General features: G+C 44.6%; 1 protein-coding gene across 7 annotated transcripts in view; it reads left to right on the top strand.

The window, feature by feature from the left end:
* arhgap24 (Rho GTPase activating protein 24) overlaps nucleotides 1-14,076 on the top strand; it is a 74,127-nt gene extending 60,051 nt beyond the window's left edge. For all 7 annotated transcript variants that reach the window (XM_030436118.1, XM_030436117.1, XM_030436120.1 and 4 more), the window contains 7 exons: nucleotides 1,041-1,163; nucleotides 7,188-7,395; nucleotides 8,779-8,911; nucleotides 9,646-9,719; nucleotides 9,810-9,931; nucleotides 10,031-11,228; nucleotides 11,995-14,076. In XM_030436118.1, coding sequence (XP_030291978.1) covers nucleotides 1,041-1,163; nucleotides 7,188-7,395; nucleotides 8,779-8,911; nucleotides 9,646-9,719; nucleotides 9,810-9,931; nucleotides 10,031-11,228; nucleotides 11,995-12,259 — 2,123 coding nt within the window. In that variant the 3' untranslated portion in view covers nucleotides 12,260-14,076. The remainder of the gene's footprint in view (nucleotides 1-1,040; nucleotides 1,164-7,187; nucleotides 7,396-8,778; nucleotides 8,912-9,645; nucleotides 9,720-9,809; nucleotides 9,932-10,030; nucleotides 11,229-11,994) is intronic.
* The last annotated feature ends 1,206 nt before the right edge of the window (nucleotides 14,077-15,282 follow it).

The raw sequence follows: 15,282 nt of genomic DNA, 5'->3' as shown, positions 1-15,282 counted from the left end.
TATGATCATAAAACAGTTCAAGTGTTTCTGTATCGTTTCGAGTAATCAGGACTTGACGTTGCTGAACCTGATCCCTACTCTGGCCTTTTCATGTTATGTTTGAGGCAGTCTATAAATATTTTCTGCATGCAACACGCAGATCTCATCCTGTGATACGATCAATGGAGCAGGAGCCCCGGTGGTCAAAGTCATGAATAATTCAGCCGCTGCGTGACACACCATTTGTCTCTTAATAGCTCATCTCTGCCTCTGACAGAGCAGGTGCATCCGTGTGAAATGCCACCAGTCCCTTGTTTGTTTATTTCGTCTTAATAAAGCCGAAGTCGAAGCGTTGCAAATGGTCCTGTTGTCAAAGTAAGCGCTGCAGCCAGATCAGGTCCTATGAAACCAGTCCAGACCGTCCTCGTCGTTCTGTCCGGTGTCTCATAACAGCGGCAGCATACTTGAGTCTGCCCTCATTGGAACACACACTCCTGTCCAAGGATATAAACATGTCCTTTGATTTATCACTGCCAGCGAGTTAAAAGGGCAGCGTCTACTGTATCTCCAAAATTGCCATATTTTTTTAGAGACACCCGGTGGTTAGGTTAAAGTAAATTACTGTACTATGTCACCCAAGGACTTTTAAAGTCGGTGCTGTCTGGTCTGTTCAGACGCTGCTTGGAGCTTCACCTTAAAGTCACCTTCATTGAAAACATCGTCTTTTCCTTATTGTTCGCTTGACGTTCCCTGTGCAGAAAACAGTGAGGTGACGTGTAAATGCGAGGCCTCCGGAGCACCTGCACACGAAATAAACAGTTTTTTGGAGAGAAAATCTTAAGAATGTATAACTTTTCTTCCTCTGTTTTAGTTGGACAGTGTCGCAGCACTTCAAACAAGGCCTGATTAAGAATATCCAAACAGAAAACGCTGTTTACATGACTCGTATGAACATTTGGCATTAGAGTGAAATATTTGTGTGCGTGCAAATGTAATCACTGAGCATGACTATCTGCCGGATATTTGACCCATCTATGTTTCTGTCTGCTATGTTTGAACAGGGGGAGACAGAGAGCGGATGACAGCCAACCATGAGACCTACCTTCTTATGGCCAGCACCCAGAATGACATGGAGGATTGGGTGAAGACGATCCGCAGGGTCATCTGGGCTCCTTTTGGTGGAGGTGAGTACGAACACAACACATTGGTTGGTTTTAGTGGTAACGAGATCTGTATCGACAGTTTGGTCTTCATGTGGATGACTTTAGAAGATTACAGTGGTGGTGCTGCAGGGTGGATAAGTGATTGTGAGCCGCCATCTCTGCTCCAACATCAAACTGCTGACTGTGCGTTCTGAGTCCACTTACAGAATGCGACATGTGCAGAGACTGTTTAACTAAGGACTGAAAGACGCCTTGTGAACAGTGAGAACAGTGTAATCTATCTGAGACAGGACTTGTCAGTAATTGGTGCAAAAACCACATTTATTGATCTCTTAGGTTTTAAGTTTTTACATCGTGCACTACAAGGACACTATTTCTCCTTCAATTTTTACCGCACTGTATCTTTAAATTGGCATGTTGGCACGTAAAGCTCCTTGTTCTCTCCTCCGTGTTTTACTCAACTTGCTGGTTGCATCATTACAATGCTTGCATTATAGTGGGAAAAATGTACACTTGGATTACACTGCAATGTGAAAAAACAATTTAAATAGCTGCATTCATATTCTATTATAAATGAATTAGTCACTTCAGAATCTTTTTTTTTTTTTTTTTTTAGGGGAGTGTATTTTATCAAACAACCAAAGCAAACCCTGATTTGTTTAATGGATCGATCAAGAATGATTGTGGTTCAGACCCTGCATAGTCTTTGTATCCGACCCTCAAAACAAACTCAATTATCTAGTATTAGACAGACATCTCTTGCAGAGTCATGTTAAATGTTGGGCCTTCGTACGAAGCTGCAAAAAAGTTGTACTGTAGGATGACGTGTCAGACAATGCGTGACTACTGTCTTGATGTTGCCGCTATAGTAATATATTGTGCAGCCCTGCTCGATGTCATCATGACAAGAAGTGTAAACAGATTTAGCTAGAGGAAAAATTAGCTTTGTGTCTTTGTTACATTTTAACAGTGCAGCACAGAACAGGACCAGATCTGTGCTGCTGGAATCATCCCGCACGTTTGTCTTCTCTTTCTGTCGAGCCTCTTCGTGCTATTAAACAAAGTAAATGAATGTGTGTAAAATCAATTACATTAGACAGATAAACCCCCAAAAACATAGATGTGGTAATCATAAAATACACTGAAGCTGAAGTCCTTCCTGATTCTGGTGGGCTCAGAGTGCTGATTACTGAGCCTCCCGCTGCGCTGCTGTGGCTTGTTATTGACTTTGCTGGCTGACACTGGCCTACATTGTGAATGAAACGGGGCACAAGTGCTGCGTTTGTAACCGGACGGGCAGCTCAGGCAGCTCTCGGTGACACAGTGAATAGATGCGGCTGAGCCGGCCCCTCTGTTTTCAGTGCAGGGAGTTTGATGTCTATTGCAGTTGACTGCTCTTCAAAAGGACGAGCCATTTGTCAAAGATGCCACAAGAAGGGTGGCTCCGCGCTGGAGCCGAGCCGGGCTTCCTCTGTCTCTCCCTCACACACACATGCATTATATACAGAGCACATACAGGCTCACACTTTTTTTTTTTTTTTTTTTTTTTTTCTGCGGTGGCAGCAGAGAGGAACTGAGCCCTGATTGGCTGCCCGGTGCCCCCGAAGTGTGATTCAAAGATTCGGTGCAGAGAGTGACAGACAGGGAGGGAAGACCCTGTGTTTGACCCACAGAAGAGCTCGGAGCCCCCGATGGGTTCGCTGTCATGTTGTGCTGAACACTTGCTATGATGTTGAATTAATGACTGGCCAGCTTGAACAAACAGTTGGAGAAGAGAGAGGGTTTGAAATCAGACCTCTGAGAGATGTGCAGCTGCGGCCTCTCCATCTGGATCTTTGGAGATTTGTTCCATGGTAATTAACTTTCTATTCGTTAAGAGTTTGCAACTTTTTTGGAGCTGACATAGCTGTTGGATTAATGCTCTGTAGAAACTGTTTCTTTTTGACTAATCCGTAGCTTGTATGGAAGAATTTCTCCACTGTTTTGTTGATTTAATACATTCTTTGTGTCTTTGTTGTGGTGCAGTGACATTTAGCACTGTCGGAAGTCTCGATAATAAAGTACAGTACAGTAAAATGTTGTCGATTAGACGTCTCCACTCCAGATACGACCTCTACTAAAACCCCTATAATCAGAACTGATACGATCTGCTCAGAAAAGTCTTGTCATTGTCTGTCAAACGGGTGTTGAGTTCCTGTGATACTTCAGGGACATCAGATCACATCATCACGTCATTATCTAAAATTCACATTCTATCTCTGAGCTCCGAATTGAATCCATCTGTTCTGTTGAGCTGCGATGTTTCACCCCGGTTGAACTGAAACCAAGAAGTTCCCATTTTTCTGTCTGCATCATGAATTCAAAGATAGTGAGCTCAGCTGAACTTCACCCCGAGGGATTTCTTCTCTGTCTAACATTACAAATTTGAAATCATATTTTCCAACTCTGAATATGAGCCTGAGAGGTTTCATATACAGTCACTATAACATTGTACTTAAATGGTGAAAATGTGCCTACAATGCCAGAATAAATGTCGGCAGTGTACGTTTCTGCAGATCTGTTGAAACTTTACATTTCTTCAGGTTCTACTTTTAACTCTATGTGTTTATTCTCTGGTAAAGTTTAGGCACTTAAACTACTTGTGTCAGGGTTAAGTAAACATGAAAATACCGGGTTCAGTCGCCACAAACACGGCTAGAAATTGTCCTGATGTCTTCTTTAAACTGGCAATAAACAAGTTTTCTGCTTCAGTGTATCATTGTAAAGAAACTATTAGCAAAATGTAGTTGATGTAGAATAATGAAACCATCTGCGTTTTTATATTGGTTCTCTATAAACTTCACAACAAACAATCCAGTTGTCTTTGAAACAACGACACCAACAATAACGATGTGTTCCATTGTACTCGGTCCTCCGGAAGAAACGACATTTACGAAGTTTGCCAACATAAACACACATGAAATCACAGGTGTATGGCGGCGCACACAGTGAACAATTACGTTATACCTCATTACGTTTCATTACATACAGTGATTGTTTATGAAACGTGCAGTAAATACAACTATGTAGTTGTGATTTTCACTTTCATTCAGTTGATCTGTGCTCAATAGAAGTCTATGAGAGTAAGTGTTAGAATACAACTCCCTCTGTCTTTTTTTAAAGTGCCCTGAACTGTTAAATCAGCTGCTGTAGATGCTTATTAAGTTCACAGATTTACCATTCTAATGCCCGTTTGCGGCGAGCGTCCATGTTTTTCCGAGTAGATAAAATGGAACCTTAAAGGGATATTCCGGTGTAAATTTAATCCATGGTCTAACACACTGTGAAACTGTGTTAGACTCCCTCTCGAAGATCAAGTTTGCAGACCGCTAGCTAACGTAGTTTCACCCCATTTACTGCAATGTATTGTTGTTGTGCGGTCGTTTCTGAGGATGCTAAAACTACGTTAGCTAGCGGTCTGCAAACTTTATCTCTCGGGGGGGGGGGGGGTCCGAATCGGTGTCACGGTGTGTGAGAACATGGATTAAATTTACACCGGAATATCCCTTTAAGACTGGAAGAAGGGAAAACTGGCTTGAAAATGTAGACTTCCGACTTGCAATGGAACGCATCATGATACCACTTGGAAACACTGTGTGGTTAAAGTTATCTGATGCCAATATGCAGTGGTGTCACCCTTACAAATGTTGAAACAGTGTTTTTATGTTGCAGCGTTTAAACATAAAAAACAATATAGTACCTGCTCCAGTACACTCATATAAAAGCAAACTAGCATGAGGAGAGGAATTAGACAAGCCACTCATAACAGAAGTCATTCACCCCCCTCTTCTTCTGATCTGCTCCGGAGGAACTAATTGATCATTTGTGGATGAGACATGATGTATATGACTCATCAGATTTGTTTTGCTCGGTGTACATTCTGCACACAGTCGCAGCTGTTATGTCTCACTGCTTAATACATATCATTAGCATGTAGTGAAGTAGGAAAGGTTAATATCAGCATCGTATCACATATTTGAGGAGCATTCTTTAGCATACCACAGAAGAAGAAAGACAGACAATCAAGGAAGAGGAGTGTGTGTGCAGCCAGCAGTCTGAGTAGCTGACAGAACCTGAGAGTGTTTGCAGAGGCGGCTGCTCTCATGTGCCGAAGTCTTCCTGGTTGCCATACGACCCCCCCACCCCCACCCCGACCCCAGTGGGAACAAAGCAAACATACGAATAAACACATGCACACACTCCTCATAAGCCGGTCCACAAGCACAGTTACATGTGACCCCGGGAAAACATTCCCAGACTCATGACCACAACGTCTGGAGGGATGACCTCGTTTTTCGCCCAGTCACTTTTTCTTTTTCCTCACTTGTTCTCAGATGCTCATTTCGATACGAGAGGATATTCATCACTTTTCACCCTGCAGGAGCTTGACTTATCCATGTTACACTCTGATCCAGCTGAGATTTGGAAAATGGATTAGCAACTTCAAGGAGTTTCTCTGGAATTTGAGGATCTTGACTGTTTTGTCTTATTGCGGTTGCTGTAAAGATTGAAGTCCCTGAAGAGAAAGAAAAAAAAAACCCAACTCTTTTCTGATCTCTGAGAGATGGAAATGAAGGCGATTGATTGACCGACAAGCTGATGCATCTCTTTTTATTTCTGTTTTTTATTATCTATTTATTTTTAATCAGAACTGCAAAAACCTGAGGCTGGTTTTGGGGAAATGATAGAATGCAGGCACTTCAATTTCTGTTATCTTATCACAAGTTTATAAATAGGCGTTTCTTCCGGAAGCTTACGAGTTGTGTCACTTTCAAGAGGGGTGAGTAGGACAGCATACCATTGCTTGCATCCAATGAAAAACGTTCAGGAGAAATAACTGAAGAACTTCAACTGCACTTTGTTCACATTAACACCCGCTTGTCTTTAAGCTGCATTTTCTTGTCGTGTCATTTGCCATCTGAAGCACGCGGATCCCGCTAAGCTCCGTCCGATTCAGTCACCGTGCGGCACCGTGTGGTACCACGTGTGTGCATGTGTGTGTTAGTAGCCTCTGTCTGTATCTGGAGACCGGAAAAGTATGCAGATCCAAATCTCTCAGGAAGGCTGCCTTAATCCCCTCTTGTGTTGCATCCACATGAGACGGCTGCAAATGGAAATCAGTCCGTTTTTTTTCTCCTCCCTCTCTCTTTCTACGGCGACTGCCTCAGACAAAAGGCGAGAGGTGCTCAGCAGGAAGTTAGAGATTTGATCATCAGACTAAGGCTTTGTGGGTGTACATATTTTTTGCCTGGACTGTCTAGCCGGGCCTTATCAGAATTTATTTTTCCAATTGATTTAACTGCGCTCTTTGAAGTGCCTAAAGCGGCAGATGGAAGACCAGAGTTTTTTCTTTTTATATTATAATTTGAAAAATACTCCTTTTCGCTTTTGGAGAGTTAGATAGTTCAGGATATTAAATATTTTTAATATTTTAAGAAGGAGAAACTTTTATCGTTTCAGAATCGTACCCTAAATAATTTAACTGCAAAGAGAGAACCAAATAATACATATCGGTGATTTAAAACTTAATTAAACACTGGAGACTCTGCTCTCAGCTTCTTTGATATTCTGAACTCCATGTGGTAAAAAGGACGAAAGGAAGAAGAAATTACCAACAGAATGTGAAGAAATAACAGTTTTTACATTAAGTCAAAGAGCTGGATTTCATGCTAGGTTTGGCACCTGGTATCTTGGGGCTGACCCCATCATAACCTACCTCAGGTCTCTGTAGGTGGGCGCTGAGTAACGCCCGACCTGTAAATCGCCTCTGTACTGTGTTACCTCTCTTTAAACTGGCCTCGGTCAGTTACGACACTTATCTGGTGATATGTTGTCCTGCGTTTGTTTGGAGCATGAATTCAACTGTCAATTCTTACATATTGCACCTTTAACACTCTTATTACAGTCATCACAATTTGTAAATAACTGTCAAAAATGGGGTAGACACAGAATCACCCAGTGCTGATTAACCCTTCTCCATTAAATGTAAAACATGTTGTGTTTCAGGGATCTTTGGTCAGAAGTTGGAGGAGACGGTGCGGTATGAACGCCGGTTCGGGAACAAGCTCGCCCCTATGCTGGTGGAGCAGTGCGTGGATTTCATCCGGCAGTGGGGCCTTCGGGAGGAGGGTCTGTTCAGACTGCCAGGACAGGCCAACCTGGTCAAAGAGCTGCAGGATGCCTTCGACTGTGGAGAGAAACCCTCTTTTGATTGGTGAGGACACACATGAGTGTATGCTGGGCTGCTTGGGTTGATATGTTCTGACTGTTGACCTATGGAACGACGAGGGTGCTCCTGTCGGTCCCGAACAAACTCCTCCAGAAGTTTTCAGCAAAGTTGTTGTTGTGGTTAAGGATGCTTTGCCTTGATCACAGTGAGGGAACAGCCAGCGAATCAGGGAAAAAATCTTTTCTTCTCCTCCTCCTCGTCCTTGTTCACCTCTTCAGCTGAGGCGATGCAAAACGGTGATCTCATGTCTTTTCTCACAGCTGACATCTCGATGTCGTTGCTGGAAAAATCACATGTGTAATTAATCAGATTAACAACAAACGCATTCCATTTTAGTTGTGTTCTTTACTGACTCACCGGTCGTTTGTGTTATTAGCTCCACCTGTGCTTTTTCCTGCCGCGATAAGTCAAAACAGTTATGGATTTAAAGTCCCCCTTAACGTTTCTAAGTATAGATTCATCAGCGCTCAAACAGATGATGAGCCACCAATCACATTAAACAGTTAAAGACCCCACACAGGTGTTTTCACTCGCTTGATCAAACTTCCTGTCAGGGCTGTGCTGGTGTGTGTGTGAGGATCATACAAATCAATTAGTAACATAAGCGCTGCTAGAAGCCTGGTGACAAAAGGAATACTCGTAGGGATAGTTGGCACATTTCTGTAACTAACTAGCTTGGTTGCCACCTTCAACTTCGTGGTGATTCATTGGAAGGAACTGATTTATTCACATAATGCTGTTTTTTAAACGTTGGTGTGATCAGACACAGTTAGGCAGTTATTTGTCTTGTTAATGGTACCGAACCACTTAAACCTGCGCAGAGAAAACAAAGCGATGGCACCTGTGCGAGTGGTCATATTTCGTACTTGAAACAACAAAAGAAGTGTGATGATTCAAACCCTGAACCTCGCATGTTTTCAGGCGACTCATTACCGAAATAACTCCGCCGCTATGTCAGCTGGCGCGATGACACGCCTCTCCCCGCCTGCATCTGCTTTAACTTGAGTCGTCCGGTAGCAACAACGACGCCCTCCTCCGTCTTTGCCCGTGCCTGATTTGTGTTCCAAACTGTTCCTTGCCATGCTGATTCCCTCATTAGCCCTGGTAACCTCCTGTCTGCCTCACCAGCTGCCCCTCGTTGGCTCATTAGTGTCTCTGAGCCAACAGTGAAAATCCTCTTGCCTCCCTGGCAGATCATCTAAGTTGCCCCCACTGCTGCTGTCGCTGAGCCCTGTCTTGTTTTTGTTGTAAAACTGCCTGCCTCTCTGTCGCCAACGTCCTTTTTTGCTTGCTTTAGGCTGCCCGATTTTCCCACATGAAGTTCTTGAGCAAACTGATCCTCACCCTCTGCTTCTTCCGTCTCTGCAGTAACACAGACGTGCACACCGTCGCCTCTCTCCTGAAGCTGTATCTCAGAGAGCTGCCGGAGCCCGTCATCCCCTTCCACAAGTATGAAGAGTTCCTGGCCTGTGCCAAGCTTCTCAGCAAAGATGATGAAATGGTAAGAAAGAGAAACCGATGGATTGGCCTTTGGCGCACTTTATTTCCTCCATGTGAAGCTTTTTTTTTAAAGTTCAACTTGTATAGCAATGAAAGTCAGCGCCGACAAGCTCTCACATGAACCTTCCAAAGTCCAGTTCTGTGACATTAAAGGTGGCCGCCTGCTGCGTGGTCATCCACGCCCTGCTCTGGTCTGCCCTTTCGCTCTGCCTGTCTTGACTTCTAACATCTGCTCGCATCACTGCAGGGGACGAGCCTTTTGCTTCCTCACAGTGTCAAAAACATCCTATCGAGATAACACAATGGGGATCGAGTCTAGGGCCAACTGATGAAAGTACTGCAATGTGTATAATTTACCAAATGGGTGTCTAAGGCATTATTCCCAGTAGAGAAGCCGTATTAAGTTACTGCTAATGAAAAGCAAAGAAAACACTTCCTATTGCTGCAACTTCACATTAAAAGAATTTAACTGGCGAAACTACAAAGTAGTCAAAGGACATGTGCTTGTCAGCGAGCTTAACAATGACCGCTATCGTTATTCACATAAGTCGAGACAAGCACAGTTTTTGGCCATTTTGTTCGAGAGCAGATCGGTTCAAAGTGAGTAACGCAGCAGGAGGGAGCCGCCGCGGTGAGCTGTCGGCTGCACGTGACCCGCCAACTTCTCAGTGAGGTAACCAACTCCTTCACTGAGCCAAAACTTATGTGCCCTTAAAACCTGTCCATCCTCTGCAGGGTTTGAAGGAGTTGAGAAAGCTCGTTGAATGTCTACCTCCAGTGAACTACAACCTTCTCAAGTACATATGCAGGTATTAACTGATCATCAAAGTGGATGATGTTTCAAGTCGCAACCAATATCGAACACTGAAAAGTTCATTTTTTCCCTTTTTGTTTGTCAGATTTCTAGATGAAGTCCAGTCGTATTCAGGTGTGAATAAAATGAGCGTCCAAAACTTGGCCACAGTGTTTGGGCCAAATATCTTGAGGCCGAAGGTCGAGGATCCAGTCGCTATAATGGAAGGTCGGTTAGTTTCATGCCAGTTGTGTGTGTGTGTGTGTCTGACATTTTGTTTTTAAATTGTGAGTTTAAAGTAAACGATGTGTGGTCTCATGTTGTCAGGTACAGTCCTGGTCCAGCAGCTCATGGCTGTTTTGATCGGCCGCCACGATGTGCTATTCCCTCCGAACGAGGACAGCCCCACGGCCCTGGAGCTTGTCAACAACAACAACATCGACCTACAACGGCGACAAGCCACCACAACTACCTCCGGCATCACTACAGTGTCTCAGAATGCAGAAAACAACAACACGCAGGTGGTGCGGCAGTGCGCTTGGGAAGCACCTGAATCCCCTTTGCACCGCCAACACGTAGACAACAGTGGCTCCCCGCGATCGGCAAGCCCTCGCAATGGCGTCATTGGACGCTTTGACATCGCCCGCAGCCCTCCGCTGACGGTTAAAAAGAACCCGGCTTTCAGTAAAGGCAGTGGGATTGTAACAAACGGCTCGTTCAGCTCCTCACCTTCTTCAGACCCCAGTCAAGAAAAGGGCCAGACGTTGACCGGAGGCGGGAGTTTACCGGTGCGGCGCAGTGGGACGCTCAAAGGCTCCGGCACAAAAATGGGCACCAGCGGCGTGACGAGTGGAAGCAGCATCGGCGGGAACGGGACCGTCCGCATGGGCATCTCCGGCACCGACGTCGTCACAGGGAGTCTGAACGGCCGCAACGGTCACTGGGTACAAAACGGCTGCGTCACGTTACGCGAGAACAGCAAAACGCGTGACGGCTCCAACGGGGATCAAATAACCAACCAGAACCGCCTGTCCACGTACGACAACGTCCATTTAAACCATCAGAACCTGCAGCAGCAGAACCACGTCACCAACACATGTCTGAACAGCAGCTGCGAGGACAAACAGAGCGTCGACAGCGCCACCTGGTCCACCTCCTCCTGTGAGATCTCCCTCCCCGACAACTCCACTTCCTGTCGCTCCTCCACCACCACCTGCCCCGAGCAGGACTTCTACGGGGGTCACTACGAGGACCTGGACGGACCAACGCAGGACAACGAGCCTCCCCAGTCCGGTGGAGGCGGAGGCGGAGGCGGCGGTGGAGAGGGGGAGGGCAGAAACAGCAACAGAGAAGGGAGCGGCGACGGAGCGGGGAGGAGCAGTCGGGGCACCAGCAGCAGTGACAACAGCGAGGGTTACACTGTTGGCAACGGACCCGGCAGCCACAGCGCTCTGCACAGCCTAGTGGCCAGTCTCAAACAGGAGATGCACAAGCAGAAGTCCGAGTACGAGGCCAGGATAAAGAGGTAGGCCGCCATGTGTGACAAACAGTGTTTCTGATGACATTAACGGAAGTAGGAAAGAGGAAAGAAGGGCACGAGCATGCAAACGTCGACAGATATCTAAGGCAGCAGCCAATTAAATGTTATCTTCATCAATTTGAATTTGTTCTAGCTGCAGTTTGTGGTGCTGTTGAACTGCATTTACACACTAGGTGTACCTAATTTGTCATCTCCAAATAGGATCTAAATCCCTGTACGAGACCAACATCGATAGATAATCCTAGCTGTTGTTTTGATCACAGCCTCGTATTGAAAATGTGGTAATCGGAAATGTCAAGCAGTGAAGTGGAGCGTGTGAAGCTAGTTTCAAAACAAATCATCCCTAAAGTGTGTTTTGACATTTTGGCGAAACACACTTTTAGAATGAGGAGATCAATACCACTCTCCACAGCCAAGAGACAGTTCGCTCGCCTTGGCATTAAAGCAGCGAGCAGAGAGGAAACGGCAAACTTGGCACCATCTAAAGATTACAGCATCAGCCCAAAACCCCCCTCTGAAGCTCCACTGACGCACGTTATATCTTGTTTAAGTATGTACCAAAGTGCAGTTGTGGTTTTAAAGGAGGCAATTTGCTGGAATATTTCTTGGGTGGCTGCCGTGACGTCAGGCCAAGTAATACTCCATGGCATGTAATTCATCAGGTTAACTGAAAACGAAGTGCAGCTGCTAACCCACTTTTAATTTATCCTTGCTGTCTCCTCTCCTGACCCCGCGTTAACCTCCTCCGCAGCTTGGAGCAGCGTAACCTGGAGCTGGAGACCGAAATGGTGAACCTCCACGAGGAGCTGGACCAGGAGAGGAAGAAGTACACCATGGCGGAGATCAAGCTGCGCAACGCCGAGCGCGCCAAGGACGACGCCGAGCGGCGGAACCAGATGCTGCAGAAGGAGATGGAACAGTTTTTCTCCACGTTTAGCGACCTCACTGCAACCGGCGCCGCCACGGCCACGGACCCCCGCCGGCCAGATCGCAACAACCCCATCTGGATACAGTGAAGCCTGGAAAATGGTTAATTATGTGATGCTAACGTTATGACGAGGGGCTCCAAACAGGATTTGGCTGCTGGTTGGTAGAGGGAGAGTTTGGAAGTTACACCACGAAGGTTAAAGAACGCATGTTTTAATTTAATAGAATAAGAGGTGGAGGCCGCCTGTGTACATGTAGACATCACCTGGAGTGAAGTCAGACTGACATTATCTGTAAATACAGCGTTATTTAAACAGCTCTCATCGTGACCGGGAGGTGGAGTAAAGGCACAGTACACCATAATCTATTATTATAATTTCACTTTAGCTCCGAGAGGGAGGGAAGACAAACAATTAAAAAAAGTTGTATACAGAAAGGAAAAAAAAAAAAGACAAAACCTACTCCTTATTTTAATCTAACCAAAAACATCTTCTTGTGTCATGTATCTGCATATGTACATAGACGGAGAACATGCAGACCAACACAGTGTCATGTGTATGTACAAAGAAAATGAAAAGTTAAATGTTTATCTGATATTTAAGCGAAGTTATCAATGTGTGATATTTTATATTTTTCTTTCCTTGCACATGTTCGTTTAGTCTCTGCAAGGATGGTACTGAATGTTCTGTCGGTCGATGTGTGTACCGTTTAAAAAAAAAAAAAAAAAAAAAAAAAAACATTGGACAATATACTGTGTACGTGCCTGTGCTTCTGTGCTGTTTCATTTACCCCCCCATGACCAAAAAAAAAAGAAAAAGAGCCTGTATTGTAAATATTTTCTAGATGATCGTAGACACTACTTGTTAGTCTGCACTGTGGTTTCGGACGCATATTCAGACAGATGTGGCACGAGTTGAGTTGAAACTGATTGAGGAATGTTTTGAAAGCTGAATTTTTAAGACTTGCATGACGGGTCATCGGCATAAATCCCAGAGCAAAATTAAAACGTCTGTCATGAATTCAGAATCTCTCGGGTGAGGAGTTGTACTCTCCCCCCCCCCCAGCTGTCGTCACGCTGTAAACGCTCTTGGGAATTGCAGTTTACAGACTGCCTCTGTCGTCTTTTTGACATTTTTTTTTTTTTTTTCCACCTGACACAACTGGTTTACATCCTAAACTAGCGCAGAGTAACGAGCCGCAGCGACAGAACACGGACACAGAGTTGTGTTTCTGGGTCATAACTGTGAAAAAATAAAATAAAAATGGGATAACAGCATCGACATTGAGGACATTAACAGCCTGGTTGCTAGATTCAGAAGTGGTGTGTGTGCATGACGGTGCATGAGCCCATTCGGGCCGGTGTACAATAAGTGAATGTCTATAAAGTGACTACACATGGATGAAGTGTATTTATGTAGCTTTAAACCAAATGCCTACACCCGGTGTGGATTCTCTAATGGGTACAAAACATCTGAGAGCAGAACCTGAGCTGGACTGTCTTTTGAAAGAAGTATTTGAGCACAGGTCTGCCACCGCCGCCGGCTGCTCCTCCTCTGACGACCAGGTCCCATTTAAACCTGCTGCTGGTCAATGCAGGACATCTGGAATGTGCACACGGAGTTTCAAAAAAGAGAAAAAAAGTGCCTGAACAACCAAAGGAGGGAGGAAGGGGAGGGGGGGGAGCCCGAGCTTCTCATTTTGCACCCTTCACCGGGAAGTAATAGGCTTAAGCCGAGCTGACAGCGGCACCTCGTTCTGTGAATTCCACACAAAAGAGCAGATTATGGACGCAGGGCGAGAGGGAGAGCAGGACTGGGACAGTGGAATATTTTCATGACATGATACTTGATACACAAAAAGAACTTAAAACATGACTTAATATGAATAAAAGTGCATTTTCATGTGAGTCTCCTTCTGTTATTTACTTTATTTCATGGTGTTACCAGTGCAACGTTTTGTCTTCATGTGAGATTCAGCGATACGAGACACACTAACACTTGTGCGCTTTTAGTATACGAGTGGAAAATAGGACCGGTTCGATCCCATTTGTCTATGTTTTTATTGATACGTTAAAGATTTAGTCGGTAAATGCTCATCAGAATGGACATTTTCAGCAAATCGTCTTGTTTAAGAAGCTTGAACCACATTTTCTTACAACTGCTGTGGATTAATTTTCTAATGAATGACTTCATGACATTTCAGGTATTTGGTATCAGATAAAGATAACAGAGGAAAGTCTCAACATTTTTTATTGCTAAAACTTAACAATATGTCCTTGGATCCATGTCCAGAAAAGTGACAGTCGGTGTCGGTAAAGGAACCTAATCCTGTTGAACATCTCGACATTAATATATTCAGCGTGTTGAATGTAACTACATACGTTTATTCAAGTGCAGTTTAAGTACAGCTTAGTCTTCTTAGCCTTCATAAGCTAAAGACACCCCTTTCACATGTGATGATCTTGATATGATGCACTGCTGCAACTCCCCAAGTTATAATGACTACAGTGGGAGGGATATAGGAAAATCTGCCGCTGTCAACACATTTCTATCATGTCATGGCTTACATAATGTAATATTTCCCTCATTTTACACCCCCTTTTCCAGCAACAAGGAACGAGCTCTGTTCTGGTTCACTGTCTCGTTTTGAATTTTAAGAGTTTCAACCAAAAATGAACTGCCCTAGGATGGAGAAGGCCATAGTCTTCTACGTCTTCTTATCATTAACAGTCAGACATAGTCAGTTTAAGATTCAAACAAGTATCAGTGATAACAAAACAAAGTCTTACAGGTAATCCACGCCTTTTGTTGATCTCGCTACTGCTGCTTACCTTTGCCGTGCCACTTGGAATAATCTAGGTTGATGAGCCATGATTGCAATGTTTGGGTCGGAACCGGCTCACAGAACCAGAGCTAATTTGGTAGAAACTGTGTGTGAGAGGGCCTGAAACGCAATCACAGATGTCCCGTTTTGAGCTCTTCCGGACAACTTTCTGTAAGTCAGCATCTCTGCAGACTTTGCCTGAGGGAAAAATACCCACAGTTCATAGTGTTATCATGTTAACAAGGTTACCGTGGGTTACCAGGGGTGGGCCCCAAAAGCTGACGAAAAC

Source organism: Sparus aurata, chromosome 12 (genome assembly GCF_900880675.1).
Source record: "Sparus aurata chromosome 12, fSpaAur1.1, whole genome shotgun sequence".
NCBI classification, from domain to species: Eukaryota; Metazoa; Chordata; class Actinopteri; order Spariformes; family Sparidae; genus Sparus; species Sparus aurata.
This window is presented reverse-complemented; position numbering and strand designations above follow the sequence as displayed.